Source organism: Hevea brasiliensis, unplaced genomic scaffold (assembly GCF_030052815.1).
Source record: "Hevea brasiliensis isolate MT/VB/25A 57/8 unplaced genomic scaffold, ASM3005281v1 Scaf26, whole genome shotgun sequence".
Lineage (NCBI taxonomy): Eukaryota > Viridiplantae > Streptophyta > Magnoliopsida > Malpighiales > Euphorbiaceae > Hevea > Hevea brasiliensis.
In genome coordinates, this window is record NW_026614762.1 from 204,837 (window position 1) to 222,486 (window position 17,650).

Below are 17,650 nucleotides of genomic sequence, written 5' to 3' on the forward strand. Positions count from 1 at the left end.
TATTTTAGCCATCATCTGTACCCTCATTCGTGATGCTTTTTCATCTATAAGTTGTTGAATTTCCTCTTGTGTCATCGCAGGCTGAGAAGATGACCCAGGATAAGCAGATGTGCATAATTGAGAGGTAGATGATCCACTTGTTTGAGATTTTGCAGAAGACCCAAAACCATACACCCTTCCTTTATTAAAGCCTCCAGATACTTCTATCCACTTATCCATATCAAATATTGGCGAGGATTCAGAATTAGAACCATATTTCTCCACAAATGCACTTGCATAATCTTCCTAAATAAATGAAATACAGTAATATCTTATTAAATGAATGGCCAACACACATAACCTTACATTATAATCTAATACAACTTAATGACAATGAAATTAAATTGGAAAAATATTGTGGTAAAATTAATATTTTCAAAGAAACTTACATCGACCTGTTATGATTTGCCATCAATGAATACACCATCAACACCCTTTTTGGTGTGAGTTGCTCGAAATACTTCAATCTTATTTGGTGGCCTACCTAACTTCTTTGTTTACAAAATAAAAATTATCATATTGTGTAATCAACAAAATACACACTAAATAATTTTACAGCCAACAAAATACATAACTATAAATAAAAAATAACTTAAATTAAAAAATTATACCAATCGATCCTCATGAATCTCAATTTTGATTGAACCACTAGCATGTTTTGTAATTGACCCATCTTTTACTGTCATTTTATTAATCTTAGCAAATTGTGACTTCTTTCGCCATCAAATTGAATGTCTTCGGAAAAAAAAAAAAAAGAATGTCTTAATAAGATTGTCTAACTTCAGAATAAAAAAAACTGCCTTATGAGATGGTGGAAGTCTCATCCTAGCTTCATGCTACAAAGGAGCTTGCATGTTATTGTAAAGAAAGGTGAACAGGGTTATATAGGCATGTGGGTACTAAAATAAACTTAATTCATGCCTTTTTTTATACAAAGAAATAATAATTAGCCAGTTATATTTTAAAGGAAAAACTAAATCTTATTTTGTTTTTAAAAATTTCCATTTTTCTTTCTGTTTCCAATTTCATACTTGAAAAGCAGGGAGAAAAAGGAATAGAAATCCTGCCGTTACTGCATCAACCCAAGAAAAACAAGGCAAAAATACACATACACTATGAACTTATAAAATAGATTAGAGACAAAAGCTCACATAATCCAAATCAAACATAAGATAAAAGCACTGCATAGAACAACCCCTGTTTTCTTAAAAAATACTTATAAATTGTTTTCCTAATTCTGACAAATTACAATATTAGCCCACTCCAAACACTATCTAGAATGGCAAGCAAATTAGCTCCCTCATAAAAATCAGAATTAGTATACGAGACAAAAGATTCTCATCGCTTGGAATCCTCGTGTCATCCTTAGTGTTCCCATTTTCAACAAGAACTCACCAAATTTGAAAAAATTTAAGTTTAATTTAGTCAGAAACCATAACTATTAACTGGTGAACACAAACAAGATAAGCAAGGATGAGTGCAAAAAACTGAACTTACAAATCCATCCTCAGAAATATCAATTAGCTAGTAGTCGGTACGAGTGACATGGGGAACCTTCAAAAGCCAGGGAATTATACATATCAGCATCATACAACATCTAGTTAAGTGTTCAAAAGAGCTACAGTTGGGAAGATAGAAAGCATAAATAACATACATCACAGTTATGGGAGGAGGGGACAATATCTTCAAGCTTTTTGGCATTGAAGATGTCTATTCCAACGAAATGGCACTTAGCATGACCGTGCTTTCCAGTCTTAGAGGTGGAAACTTCAACAACCTATCACAAAACAATAACACAACAATGTCACTACAAGTCTCCTCATACATGTATTGTAATGCGAAGGCATATACGGCATTCAACACTTGCGATACACAATACACTTTCTAACCTATCACATGCGACAAATCAACAAAAAAAAAATTATTAAATTTTTTTTCTAAATGCATAAAATTTTAAACGTAGCACATCGAACAATATAAAATCCCCAATTATTGCAAACAAATATATAGCTAATTAACAGAAAAATAAAAAAATAGCAAAAACATAGATCTACCATACCAATCTAGAGAATTTTTTTTTTATCTAAACAACAAAAATGGAAACCAATTGCATAGCGTAAAATCGAAGCGCATAGAACAAAAAAGAACACAAACAGAATCCAGACAACCATAGTTAAAAAATCAACTTCAGATCCTAATTGAAAGAGAAAAACTAACCAAATTACTTACGGTGGTGGATTGTCACAAACGGAAAGAGGGAGCAATTCCTCACTGCTGAGAAAGAGAGAAAAGAGGAAGAACCGTTTTGAAAGAGAGGGGATAAAATGCGGCTGTCAACATTAGGGTTTTAAGTCTTAAAATCTAAACTTTCTGACATATTTCTGACGGAACTATTGTCCATCACAAATTTCGTTAATAACCTGTCGTTAATTAGTTTAATATCCGTCACTATTCCCTTAAATTGATGCCCGTCATTAATCCATTGAAAATCTGTCGCTAAAAGAAATTCTTTTTGACGAATTTATTTTCGTCGCAAATTCCGTCTCTGAAACAACTGTTTTTTTGTGATGAAATAAAATATTTTTAGGGCTTACATTCCAATAGAATTAGAATAAAAAGAATTCTTTTTTGTAGTTTTAAATGTTAATCATATACGTTTTAAAAAATATTTTGCAATAATAATAATAATAATAATAATTTTGGAATTAGTTGATTAAATAATTAATTACTTTTAATTTTTTTACAACTAGTAAAGAAAACCATGATTTTTAAAAGTTTTTATTATATGTGTGTGTGTGTGTGTATTAAGAATTATGTACTTTTATGAAATGCTAAATATTAAATTAATATAATAAAAAATATTAGATGAATATGATTAAAAGGTATTTACTGTTTTAAATCTAATATATATATATATATATATATATATATATATATATATATATATATATATACTTTAATAAAATCTAAATATAAGGCATTATTATAAAAATAAATTTACAAAAATTTAAATGTATAGGAGTATTGTGTCATCATAATTTTATATCTTAATAATAAATAATTAAAATTAATTGCTTATTCAAATTAAAAAATTGTGATAATAATATATTTATATACAAAAAATTAACAAAAATTTATGTATACAAATTTGAAACAAGAAAACACGCAAAGCATGTTCATAAAACAACTAACAGTAAAATATGGGTGTTGAAGCAAGCAACTATTCCACAAAAAGAACTCATTCTAATAGGCAACATTTGGCATTTTTTAAGAAAGTCACAAATTTTACCCTGGACTATAAAGTCGAGATTCAAAATATTAACTGGTTGGACAAAAGGATCAAACTGTTCACATCAATTCACTAGTTCGGTTTAATAATAATATTGTTAACGGTTTGTTTAATAAAAAAAATCATTTTCGAAATATTTACTATTAAAGTTTTCAAAATTAAGAGTAAAAATAAAGTGCCTTAAAAAAAATAAAATGAAGTTCTCACTGGAAAAGCTTATGGGATAGATTATGAATTTGATATAACCAATAGCGAAATTTCTACTAAAGTGACTAAGTGAGGAACCTATTGAGATCTCCTAGTTCACACTTTCATTTTTCACCATCACCTGCAATATCTAGAACCCAGTAATGTCATCTCCATAAACCTAACATTATCTACATGGAAAAATACTTCCCATATTTGCCTTCAAATCATAAGTAAATAGGAAAGTAAAAAATCGTCACAAAATCAAGAAAAAATAAAGGTTTCCAAATCAAACCGAATAGAAGAAAATTGAAATCCTCAAAACAGAAAATCACTTTCACAGGTAGGCAAAAAAAATTACTCCCATAAAACCAATAAAACAAGAATTTTACATTTTACTCATGATATTCACATGATCGTTGAAAGTGATAGTGCCATAAATATATGATGTAATTTTTTTTTAGGGATTGATTTCTTCACATGAGAGAATATGGTCAATCTTCTCATACAGATCTTGGCTAGATTATGTTCCAAGATATGCTAAGATTTGCTAGGATTCTTCTTTGTGATGTGGGACCAAAACTAAGCACATGGTGGCTATCATTGGCCATGCTTTCAAGGTGAAAGTGTGTGTGTGTTTTGATGTGTACCATAAGAGTGAGAGGTAGAGAACTCCATTAAGTATGGTATAAGAGAGAAATTGTAATTCATTTGTGTGTGAATGAGCAGGTTATTTGGTTGTAAAAGGCGTCTTTTGGTTTGAGAGCTTCCACTCAAATTTATAATTTGTACATTCTACTTTGATAGTGTATTTCTTCTATTTTCACCTTTGGATGTAGGCAACAAGCTAAACCATGTAAATTTTGTGTTTATCTATGTGTTTACTTTTATCTTCTTACCAATCTCGTTCCTAACAAATTGGTATTAGAACCATTCTTGTCTTCTTATTAATCCATAATGGACTTATCAAGAGCAAAGATCAAAAAGTTTGACAAGAATAGTATCTTCAACTTGTGGAAAGCAAAGATGTAAGTGACATTCACCTAAAAGGCCTGAAGAAGGCAATATTGGATTTTGCACAGAAACCTGAATCAATGTCTACTGAGAAGTAGGAAGAGATTGATGAAAGGCCTTAATGGCGATACAAATTTGTTTGTTTGATGGAGTTCTAAGAAAGTTTTGGTAGATAAAACTACATCCGACTAATGGTCAAAGTTGGAATCCCTATATATAAAAGTCACTCACCAATAATTTGTTCCTAAAACGCCGATTGTACATGCTGTGAATGGTGGAAGTTAAATCAATAGAATCTCATGTGGATGAATTCAACTCTCTTATTATTGTGTTAACATTAATTGGTTTTAAAATTAATGATGAAAATCAAGCCATATTATTATTGTTTTTATTATCTCCTACATATTAAAACTTTAGAGAAGCATTTCTCTTTAGTAAATAAACACTCATATTGGATGATCTTAAGATTGCACTATTTGCTAAAGAGTTAATGGAGAAGCGTATTATTGATGGCGGAAGAGACAATCAAGGTGATGCACTTGCATTCATATGTAAGTGTAAAAGAGGAGTTCATGAAGTAGCAATGATAATAAAAAGCAAGTCAAAATCTAAGCACAAAATTTGACCTATAATTCTTGTAAGAAAAAAGGGGCACATTAAGACAAATTGTTGGAAATTGCAAAACAAAAATTGAGATCAAAATAAGCAAATCACAATGAAAAAAAAATGAATGATAAGAGGCAAATATTGCATATGAAAAATTCTAATGGTTCAGAGTTTGTTCTCTCAATCTCCATTAAATCATGTCTTCAAAAGGACATGGATTATGGATATTGATGTGTATCGAATGCAATAATTAAATAAAATACTCTACTAGACTAACTAACTTGTAAGAGCAAGCATATTGACTTAATTAGCAACGTGAACTTAAGTGCTCACACACATTAACAATAAAGAAAATTGGGGGGGGGGGGGTGTATTTTAGTAATTCCAAGGAAACTAAACTAAGCAAACTAAACTAAAAGCTAAAGTATGCAAATCACCAATAATCAAAGTGATAAGAATGCAATTAAGACAAATAACCCAATATAGTGAACAGCTCAGTAGAGATATATCTATCCACCATAGAAATTAACTATCAATCATGGACACTAATACAATAATTCTTTCACTTAAACAAATTGCTGTAGAAACTAAATAAGCATCAATTTACCTTTTTCTCCTTACTTATTAGATTAATCAAAGTAAGCATCTAATTAACCCATAACCAATTGAACAACCTTAGTCAAGCATAAGATTTAGCTCAATGGCAGCTTTAACATACTAGAGAAACATTACCAATTCTATATAACAATTACACAATAAGTGACATAATCATTTAACCTAGGCTATGAATCTCTAAGTAATATGATGAATTTACACAATATCACATTTGCTACTGATGTAAAGTTAATCAAGCAATTACCATTTTTTCGTGAATTATAAGAGAAATATAAATATTCAAGTGAAAAAAATATTGATTGAATTAGTAGCTCAAGATAGTCTCATGATAATTATTCCATGGTTTTTACAATCCTATCTACTGAACAAGGAAACTACTCACTCATGGTAATAAAAGAAAATACAATCAAAATTACAAAAAAAAAAAAAATAAAACCACATTGTCTTTTATGAATGAAATTTGAACAACTTGAATCTAATGTTGATGATGATGCCACACACTCCAAAGGGATGTAGAAGCGCTCCACAAGCCAAAGAAGAAGAAGAAGAAGAAATCTCACTAGCAAATAGATCAAGTAATCAACACTTTTGAATGCGCAAAGAGGGGATTTGGCTACTATGAGTAAAAGGGAATTGATGAGCTCCAAATCTATATTTTGGACCCTTTTTATAGAGAAAAATAGGTTAAGTAAGATTCTAGATCTAATTTGAAGTCCTAGATGCAATCTAACTTCATTCACTCTCAAGAATCCTAGTTAAAGCAGGAAAATAAGCTAAAAACAACTCTCCTTATATAGAACCTGGAAAATAAGCTAAAAACAACTCTTCTTATATAGAACCACACACTTGTAATTTATTTATTTTGGGTCTTAAATAAAATAATTAAACCCACCAATTAAGGCCATAATTCCTAGTCTTACATAACTCAATATAAAGAGTCCAAACAGACTCAACATCTGACCCTCAATGTAATCTAGCTCAATTGCACTCATTTTCCATATAACACCTCAAAATATGTTAATTAAGGTCCATCTATTAGACCATAAGGTCATATTTAAATTCTAAATAATGAATCATACACAAGCTCCATTAAGATTGTCCAAAGAAGCTAAACATAAGTCTGATGCCCAAATATGTTCTTTTTTCACTATTAGCCTCCAAATACCATAAATAAGACTCCTCTAAGCTCGTTTTGTCATTAGCTATGTCCTCATCAAAATTACACCTTCATATGCCTTAAAATGCTTGATGTGTGCTTTGTTTATTTTTGTGGTCAATTCACCTCTTTAGGTTTCATAAGCTCTTTCATGTTCTTGTAAACACCTAATAACATCAAAACAAGTATTGACAAGCTAATTAAACATTGTTCCTTCCATATGTCTCCTAATAGGGACTGGTTCTCCACTTATGAGCCTATTAGTAGTGGTGGATTATGCTGACAAGCAACAACTTAGTATGTAAGATTGCTGGAATTGGAACAATCCATAGCAAAATGCATGATGAGGTGGTGAGAACCATTTTAGATGTTTGACACATTCTAGATTTGAAGAAAAACTTGATGTCATTGAGTACTCTAGATGCTAAAGGGTATAAGTACTTTGCTGAAGGTAGAATTTTAAAAGTCTATCAAGGAGGCATTGCAAGTTTAGCTCTCATAGAAGGAAAGGAAGGGAGGTTTGATTGGATGGAGTTTTGGGGCAAAATGAAACTGTTTCAAGTATATAGATTTTATCATCCAGAGTAACAAAGTAATAGATAAGGAACTCTAAAAACAAGATAGATAGAATGGAGGAGTGAGATGGGTGTGCCATGTGATTGTATGATCCTTAACAAAGTGAAAGGTAACTTCTATAAAACAGTGGTAAGACTAGCACTATGTGTGGGAGTGAATATTGTACATTTAAGATATAACATACTCACAAAATGAATGTGGTAGAAATACGGATGTTAAGATAGATATTTAGTAACACAATAATGGATAAGACTGGGAATGAGCACATCCGTCAAAGAGTGCATGTAGAACACATTAGGGATAAAATGAGAGAGTCGATGAAGATGGTTTGGTCATATGTCCAACATAGATATTGAATGCTTAAGCATGAATGTGTGAAAATTAGTGGTGGAAAGAGTGAGAAGGAAAATGAGAGACTTAAAATGATATGGAGGGAAGTAATATAAAAAATTATGATTTTTTGGATATTATTGTCAAATTTGTTTCAAACGGCCAACTATAAATAATTTGGAATTAAAACTTAATTATTGTTATTGTTACGAATTATTATATCAACTTGCAACTTAAATAATTAATAATGCCAATAATTTATTTTATTAGAGTATTAACTTAAATTATTCATTTATTTTATCACTTCTAATCTTTTATATCGTAAAAAGTATATAAAATTTTCTTCGTCATACTGTTTTATAAAATTTTAATATGTGAAAATTTACTTATTTTATTAATATAAGTTTATTATGATGAAAATTTTATTTGAAGTATTTGTTTTGTTATAAAATATTGTTATTCAAAATTTAAAATTTTATTTAAATTATTTTAAATAATTTTTAATAATATTACATATTAAATTTTAACTAATTTATTTTATTAAGTATTTAAAAAAAAAATAAATTAATATTTATTTATTAGTAAACCGATTAAACTCTGATTTCATCTTGATTGAATTTTTTCTTCTTAATCCTTTGTGTTTTGTGTTGATTGATTTTATGACTGGATCAAATTTGAAAACCTTATAATATCAATTGTATATTATATGAGTGTTCACACAGAGTATAGTCATTTATAATAGTTGAAGACTCTTTTGTGAGAAAATATTCTTAGAAATGTATTTTAACTTTGATTCATTTTTATGCTTATCCGATTACAAGATTATATGTAATTAAATTCAATTTAAAAAAAAATCAACTACAATGTATGCACACAAAAATAAATAAAAAATTCATAAAAAAAAATTAACAAGCCTGTTGTAAGTAATGAGTCCAATTAAATCCACAATCATTCAATAATTAGGTTTTCTTACAATTTATATAGTTAGAGCCATTTTGCATGATGAGCTCTAATATGAATATTTCTTTCAATTTTCATCAATATTATAGAAGGAAGATACAAGCAAAGAAGAGAAATAGAGAATTAATTATTTTCCGTAGCCCCAAAAATCCATCTCCCCACGCAAAGAGAGTTGATTAATTGGATTTACAGAAGCACTGTTAGCATCTTCAAACCTCACTCCTTTAGAAGAATCATCATTTCCAAGGTGAGGAGTAACAATGCGATCCAGCATACTCCATTCATTCAACCCTTGATGATGGTGATCATCTCTTCCTACACCCATTTGTTGATGATGTTGATTTGGTTCACAGGTTCCCACCTCTAGCCCTGCCTCGCAGCTTTGAGGATACCTAAGGGCGGTTTCGCTGCCACTCTCGCAATCTCTAGTGTTAGACATGAATTGTTTAGCCATTACAGGAGACACTGCAGAAGCAAGAGCTGATGAGTAATTATGGGTTGGCACTAAGTTTTGGGATTCGAAAAGAGATGAATAATGAGGTGTTGGTGTAGCCATATGTGGGTAGTGATGATGAAGGGCGAGCTCTGGTTTGTTTAGTTCAAAAGCTTGTTCATGATGGTGAGGAGTAGCAGGACTACGACTTTGACGCAGTAGAAACTGAGTTTGGCTATCCCTGTTGTGCATGAAACTTCGAGGATGAATAGTGCTTGATGATGTGTTGAGTTGTTGATGATCACCAGAGTTGATGATGTTTCCTCTTTCGTTCCCAACCTTGAATAGATTCTTCTTCTTGAAAACCTTACACACAACCCATCCATCCTCCTACAAAATCACATTATTTTGTTGTTTATGCTAGCTTATAATTAATTAAGATGATTTAAATAAAAAATGAAATGATTAAAATTAATTTTTTTATCTGAGGTAGCGGTGTCTAATGATTTCACGTCAGTAAATTTTTTTTTATGTTATTAAATATTTTATCACTCGAGTGCTAACATACAAAATCATAAATCTGACTTATAATCAGATCTTCAATAATAAAACTCTAAATCACAAAATATTTAAGTATACTTTGTGTTATATAATTTAAATAAATAAAATCAATAAATTTTAAATTGATGATATTAGTGTCGTTTGATTTCGAGCTTGAAATCTAATGAAGAGTCAAGTTAATGAAAGATACTTACAGTGGATGAGTTTACTTCAACATCGTCGGCATCTTCAAGCCTGTATTCATGCATGATCCAGTCAGTTTTCTGGCCATGAGGAGCCCTTCCTCTGTAGAAAACAAGGGTTTTCCTCATACCAATCTTCTTGTAGCTGTTCCTAATGCACTTATCTCTTCCCGTTGCCTTCCAAAACCCTGCATTTGTTGCTCTATTCGTCCTTGATCCTGTCGGGTACTTTCTGTCCTTGTGACTGAAAAAATACCATTCATTTTGTGGAGTCGATCCAATTCTACATCTCTCTACAGCATTAAATTAATAAATTATATTAAGCTTATAATATTATTACCTTTCTTAAACATGAAAGCCGTGAGTTGGTTTGAATTTTTTTTCTTTTCAAAAATGTATGTGATAATATATGGAAAATATTGTTACAAAATCTATTTTTTATTACAATCAATGAGCTTTGATGTATTGGGACTATGATTATTTATAGGTTTGGGATCTTTTAAGTTTGGACTCTAGTCCAATGACTAATAAATTTTAAAAATTATTCTTTACTACAAAAGGAAATACTGAAATAAACAAATTTCGCCTAGATTTAAACAAAAATTTGTCAGAAAAATAAAATTTATCAAAATTTTAACAAGAGAACAATGGCATATATATATATATATATATATATATATATATATATATATATATATATCCTTCATTAATCTTTTATATTTATTTGCTTTCTGATGGAAATGAAAAGTTTTTTTTTTTCTTTTCATTTGATATATCATATTTCTTTAGACCATCTCAGTATTATTGAATTAAAAGTTAATGGAGATAATGAATTTATTGGCAATTTTGACCTCGTTATTTAACAAGAAAAAATAAGACCTACAAAACAAAAAACGATGAAGATAATCCAAATTACAGAAGATGAACAAATACCTTATCAAAATTATTTTCTATAACTGAGAGAATTTTAATGTGAAAAATCAGAAACATGATAGGATGAAATTTTCCCCCATCAAAAGTAAAAGACAAGAAATATAAGATATAGATATATACCTCAACAAATTAAACATACATAGAAGAGTAGTTAATTATAGAGAATTGCGAAGGAAATCACAGTTTATACATGCCTTGTAACTCCCAAGGCTCCATCTTATTGAGGTCGACTTCTTTGATAACCTCCATATCAAACTTATGAAATGAAACCTTCTTCTTCAAGTAGTAATGAAGCAGCTCTTCGTCGGTTGGGTGGAATCGGAACCCCGGAGGCACCCCACCAGCAGATGAAGCCATTGACATGAAAGTACCAAAGGACCTTCAATTTTTTTCTATGGCTGTAACTACTCCTTCGTTAAGTTGATGTATAAAGATGGCGTAGCAAAGGAGCTTGAACATATTTATATATACGAATACAAGTTAATTAATTCTATAAAGGAATTATTGAAAGTCAATTAAGCAATTAAACGATCCCGAGGAAAAGTAATAAAAGAATAAGATACAAGAGGATATTTGATTGTTTTCAAAGCAACAATTGCAAAGAACAGCTACAAAGGGTTCTTGGGATTTTCGCATTTGAAATTTTTATATGCTTTTATATGTACAGTTGGAGATGCAGTCGCCATAGCTTCGGCTCTTCACATGTGGGCATGACCTTAAGAAGCTATAGCTAGGTTTCAGATTAATCTGTTAAATGGTTGATTGATTTGTACGTTTTGGGCTTGCACATGTGGGATATGACCTTATCAGAGTTTTCTGATCAATTTTCTTGATTCATTTGCACGCTTTCTTTCTGTTTTTTAAGTGTTTTATTATCCTTAATCTTGGGTATATCCTATTCTCTCATGTATCTTGTTCAAAGTATCCATTTTCATTTTTTCTTTTTATTTGGGTATTGCTTTGACTTTGATTAAGTTCCAACTTCAAATCTCACAAAAGGTATCGACTCCAATATTACTGTACATGGGTTGGTTTGGATGGATTGATGGTTCATTGCTAAACCAAAATGAATTTATCAATTTTAAGAAATGAAAAACCGAAACCATTGTTGGAGAATGAGGAATCGTGTTGATTAGTTTTGACGGTCATTCATCAGGCATGGTTTAAATCGATAAAAAGAAAATTTGGGATAACTTTTTTTATTTTCCAGATGCAAAGTTATTGTGAAATAAAGGAAAAAAAATCTGAGGTAAATTAGTGATGATGTTCTGTCAGGAGTCCCACGTTGAAAGATCATAAAGAATTCAAAAGGCTTACAAAGGTGAAAGGCCAATTACCTAATTGGTTAGATCTAAACTTTTTGTAATGGTTGGTCCTAACCCGAGTAAGTCCATACCACTTGTCACAAACTCTTGCCTTAGCTTACTCACTATTGCCTGTTCAGCTTACACAAGGAGAAGAAGCATAAAGGAGACTGAAGTGAAAACTCAGTTTTATTTCATTCTTTAACTCGTAGCCAAACCAAAAATATCAAAATTTATTATTTTTGGTATGATTTTTTTTCAGTTTTCATTGGTTTTTCAGGTTTTTTGATTTTGTTGTACAGTCTTAATTGAGGCTTATCTTGTTCAAAGGATTCATTTTCTTTCTTTTTTTTTTTTTTTCTTTTTCTTTTGTTTGGATTGCTTTGACTCTGATTAAGTTTGAACTCGAAATCTCACAAGGTATCGACTCTAATACTAGTGCGATTTATCTGATTTCTTTTTTAAATTGCTTTGGTTTCATTTAAGTTTGAATTCAAAATCTCAATACCACTTTCTTGTTGAAAGGATTTATTTTCTTATATTTATTTTATTTAAATAGTTGCTAAAACCGATTAATTTACTTGAAATTTCACAATTTTAAAAATACTGATCCAAAACCATTATTGTCTATTTTGTTCAAAGAATCATCTTTACTAACATAACTCAACTTTTCACTAACTTCTGCAATATTTTTGCATGTGATATACGTATATCTGCAAGTTTTATATGTGTTATTGTGCATGCTCTCCTAATTCATTTCATAACAGAAGCTTCCTATCGGTACCAAAAGAAATAACGGCTTTTCATGCATATAATGTTTTTTTAGAGTTTGATAAATGTTATATCATTAATAGAGTTCAAATCCTATCATTTTTAGAGCAGCCAAACATTTATAATACGTTTATTAAAGATTTTCCTAAGATTGCTCGAGCCTTACTTATTTTCTGTCTAAGAGTAGTGTCTGCTCATGAACATTAGAAATGCTGAAGCAGAGCTAAAGATTAATTTTTCAAACAAGTCCATCTCTCTCTCTCTCTCTCTCTCTCTCTCTCTCTCATATCTTGTTTAAAAAAGAAAACCCTTAATTAGATAATTTCTAATGCATTTGTTAGAATTATTCTATTTGAATGGGCTTATTGATTCAACTTTTATTAATTTTTTAAAAAATTATTTTGTTAATTAGTTAAAAATATTTAAGAAATGCTACACTCCTTTGTTAGACTAATCATAAAAATTTAGAAAAATTACTATTTAATCCTTCTATTTTAGCAATACTAACTACTTGGTTCCCTATTTTGAAAAATATATTAGTTAGTCTCTATATTTTTATTACTGTATTTTTATTTCACCTACTCTTTAGTCCCTTCATTAATAAGTTTTCCATATGATTAATGTATTCAAATAAAAGAAAATTACTATTATAAAGACTAAATAGTTCAAGATCTATAAAATAGAGGGACTATCATTACAACAAAGTTGGTCTATGCCAATGCTTTTTTTTAACATTTAATAACGCAAAAAAGCATTGGGATAGACCTTAACTGTCACACCCTACTCCTCCGTAAGATGTAACATGATCTCGTAGTGCACCTAATGAATTACCATACTTCGCTTACCGGTAATCCATTAAATATACTACAAGGAATTTTAAAACAATTTTCATGAAATTAAGTAGTGGTGGGAACGTTGAATATTTCTTAAAAAGCCTTTAAGTGAAATTTTGATCATAGATCAAATCATCGATTAAAGTCTGGTGTTACAAAAATTTTTTAAATTTTCGGTAGAGTGCCTACTGTATTTTGAGAAAATAGTTCTTTAAACCTAAAAAGGAAAACACTCCCAATATGTTTTCTCAAATACAACTCCAATAAACTTCATTTCATCTCACAATTCAATCTCAATAATAAAATCAATTCATTTTCAAACCAACCTCATCATAAAAGAAACATTTTATTAATTACAAGACTCAAAAATTAATATTACAAAACTATACAAGTAAATAAAATCTCAAATTTGCATTACAATAATTTGCATTTAATTATATACCAAAATATTTTACAAGAGTTTTTATACAACTGCTCAAATAATTTACATATATATTATTGCATGCATACATCAAAACCTATGCACATGGGTATACCTATGATATACCAGGAGCTGATCTGAATGTGTCTTCAAGGCGCAGCTACAGGAATTCTCACTCAGTTGCTCTATCCTTACTTTCACCTGTGACAGCATACAAAGCTATCACTGAGTGATAAACTCAGTGGTGCACAACTATAACTTAAAACATAGTATAATATACCTTAGAAAAATTACAGCAAATAATTTAGAAATCTAGATACTCATCAAATTCCAAAAATCAAAATATACATTGCCAATAATATAAATCATTTGTATAAAATGACTTTGATCACGAAATTCAATCTAGCAAATCACAACTAAACGTTTAAGGTAATTCCAATAAAATCAATTATGCATAAATCCCATTTGAAGTTAAAATTCTTTACTATTCAAAAATCATTCTTTATCTCATTAACTATGCAAGACTAATCCGAAAGGGCCATCTTCGAGGTGATTCTAACTCGTTATGGTAGGATAGGTCGAATCGGATTCTAACTCCCTATGGTCGAGGAGGTCGAATCATCGTGCACAATACCCCAATTACAATTCAAAATTACAAAATTCATATTCAACAATTTACATACATAAACATATCTAATTACCACTTATCATTCCCAACAACATTTACATACACATTCTGCCATCCTTGGTACTAGAATTCACTAAGCTATTTTCATGAAATTAATCACTTTTCCATGCATCACAAAGCTGCAGAATTGGTCAATTTACAAGCCCTCACAATTTCTTCCAAAAACTCCCCAAAATTCAATTGTTCAATTACACAATTCAAACACCTACATGCAAGTACACTCTTATACATTTAAACACCTTAATCAACCCCTTAAATCACCATTCACATGACAAATTACATCATACTCCCATGGACATGAAACTGCCAAAAATTGGACAGCACCATAACTCATCAAATCCCACAGTTTCTCCCATAATCTAACTTCCCATAACCTCCACTACAACTTTAGTGAAGCAAGAATTGAAAATAAGCACTTACCTCTTTTGGAGCTTGACCAAACTTCACCAAAACTTCTTGAATTTACTACCAACTTCTTCCTTGCAAGGTGAGGACTAACTTTAGCGAAGACAAGCTATGGAAATTATGGCTTGAAGGTGGAGTTTAGGGCATATAAGGGTGGGCGGCCATGGATGGATTTTGGAGAGCTTTTGGTTCGGTCAAGATAAATGAAGAAGAAAAAGATTGAGTTGCAGAAAGTGAGTGGAAATTTCTGATGATTTATGCCTTTTATAGTCCTTATGGTCCACTAAGGTTTAGGAAAATATTTGTTTAATGATAAATTAATTTATACTTTTTCTTATTCAATTTTCTTATCCCATAATTTCCTTTAATTCCATTTTATTCCAATTTCAATTTTTTATGGCATTTTCAAAATTCAACATTACTTATTTTTAATGGACATTTAGGTCAAAAGTCAACTCTAGGTGTCAAATGACCAAAATGCTCCTCTTCAGGTTGCATTTCCGATTTTTCGGTAATACCGAATTTTGTCAGTTTCTTGATTTTTCATTTTTCTTTGTACTAATTCATTAATTTTTCTTTGACATTTCTAATGTCAATTACACCTCTATAGTCCTTTAATTATGTTCAGAAAATTATTTTCTAAGGATTTCCCGCGGTCCTGGAGTTGACAATTGCCTTTGCCATAACTTCCTGATGCGGTAACCCATTGCTACGGTGCCGGCTCATTTAACCTAGTTTCATTTCCTCTCTTTTATTTTTTCTTAATTTTTTCTTTTATTTTCTTACCTTATTTTTCATCATTTTATGTCTTCTCAATATCATTTAAGTATAGTTCCAGACATCTTGATTTGTCCGGACAGACCTTAGTTCACCCAAACAATCAAATGTACAGACTACGTAAAATGAGGGTGTTACAATTCTTCCCTTCTAAATAAAAATTTCGTCCTCGAAATTTACCTGATGTATCTGTTACTTCCTTGCTTCCTCATTTCTTTGTGTTGTTTCATCAATATCTAGGTTTGGCTCCTCTCCAGCCTTCATGGCATACACCCGCGGTGTCACCCTGACTTCGGGCCTTTCGACCGTCTTAGAAATAGCCTTCTGTGAAATCTCAGTCGTCTCTGCTCTGACTGCACCTCACTGGTACTGTGTCCCACCATTGATATGCATCATCTTGGAGTAGAGACACAGCACCCTCGAGGTTCTGTTCTGACCAATTCTCATACTTACTTTCCTATTTACTTCTCTTTCCATTCTACAACTTAACTTTAATTATTTCATTCCTCAGTCTTATCTTCCTCCTTGACTCAATTCCTTGACTAGACTGTCGAGTCAAAATTTAGCACCGCTTATCACCCCTAAGAAATCCACTATACTTCGGTATTACTCTGATTTGGCCCTCTAACCATTCTAGTCAACCCTTTCGCTAATATTCGTAACATTTCTTTGTTACATTTGAACCAGCTATTCAAATTTTCACTTTCACAACTCTTTTATCTATCAATATTCTATAACTTACTTCCTTTTGTACTAAACTATAAACTTTCGATATTCTAACTTTTGAGTTTTAAATCCCTAAGTAGGATTTCCAAACTCATTTCCAACAATAAAATTATGTCCTGGCATAACTATACCAAAATAGATGCCATTGGCAACTATTCTCATCTTGGTGTACTATCAAGTAGTACGTAGCTCTACACAATAATCTCAAGTCAGTACTATAATGTAACACTCTCACTGTAGCAATTCTGTACATTCTACTATTTCGGCGATCGGTGTCGGTCCGGACAACTAGAACGTTTGGAAAAATATTTAGACTAGAGTGAGGAGTCATAAATAATTCAAATAAATATAATAAAAATTAAGAAAAAATTTTAGAAATGAAATACAACAAAGTTGAATGAGCCGGTGCCCTAGCGATGGGTGACCATGATGGGAACTTGCTGTCTTCACAGCTAGAAGCCCTAAACCCAGGGAAAAATTCATGAAATAATTTTTGGAACTCCAGAGAAGAGTATTTGAGGTTTCGATGGCATTAGAATGCCAAGAAAATGCTTAGAAAAATTTTTAGATTGGTACAGACAATTTTGGCTCAATAAGCCAAACAAAGGTCATTTTGGTCATTTCGTCTTCAGATATGATTTTTGGCCAACTTGTCCAGTTAACTAAATAATTATTATGACATAAAATGTGAATAAATATTGCTAAAAATTAAATTGAAACTGAGTAGAAAAGAAAAGGAAAGAAAATGAAGGAAATTTGGAATTATGACATCACATGATGTCATTAAAATGCTCCCACCAAATCACATTGTGACACATGTCTTTAAATCACTTAAAATGAGCAAA

The 17,650-nt window shown here is 30.8% G+C and overlaps 1 protein-coding gene across 1 annotated transcript; it reads right to left on the minus strand.

Annotated features, from left to right (window-relative positions):
* Positions 1-8,742: 8,742 nt before the first annotated feature.
* LOC131176851 (protein BEARSKIN2-like) lies at positions 8,743-11,265 on the minus strand. Its single transcript, XM_058141880.1, has 3 exons — positions 11,075-11,265; positions 9,960-10,240; positions 8,743-9,594 (listed from the first exon to the last, which is right to left on the minus strand). The coding sequence occupies exons 1-3, from the start codon at positions 11,241-11,243 to the stop codon at positions 8,899-8,901; spliced, it is 1,146 nt and encodes a 381-aa protein (XP_057997863.1). The 5' UTR covers positions 11,244-11,265; the 3' UTR covers positions 8,743-8,898.
* Positions 11,266-17,650: the final 6,385 nt, after the last annotated feature.

What these genes read in the sequence shown, in the direction of transcription:
- LOC131176851 (XM_058141880.1), bottom strand. Translation starts at nt 11,243, where the DNA reads ATGTCAATGGCTTCATCTGCTGGTGGGGTGCCTCCGGGGTTCCGATTC. An exon ending in GGAGCCTTGGGAGTTACAAG is followed by an intron (nt 10,241 to 11,074) that starts GCATGTATAAAC and finishes TTAATGCTGTAG; the next exon opens with AGAGATGTAGAATTGGATCG. An exon ending in TTGAAGTAAACTCATCCACT is followed by an intron (nt 9,595 to 9,959) that starts GTAAGTATCTTT and finishes GTGATTTTGTAG; the next exon opens with GAGGATGGATGGGTTGTGTG.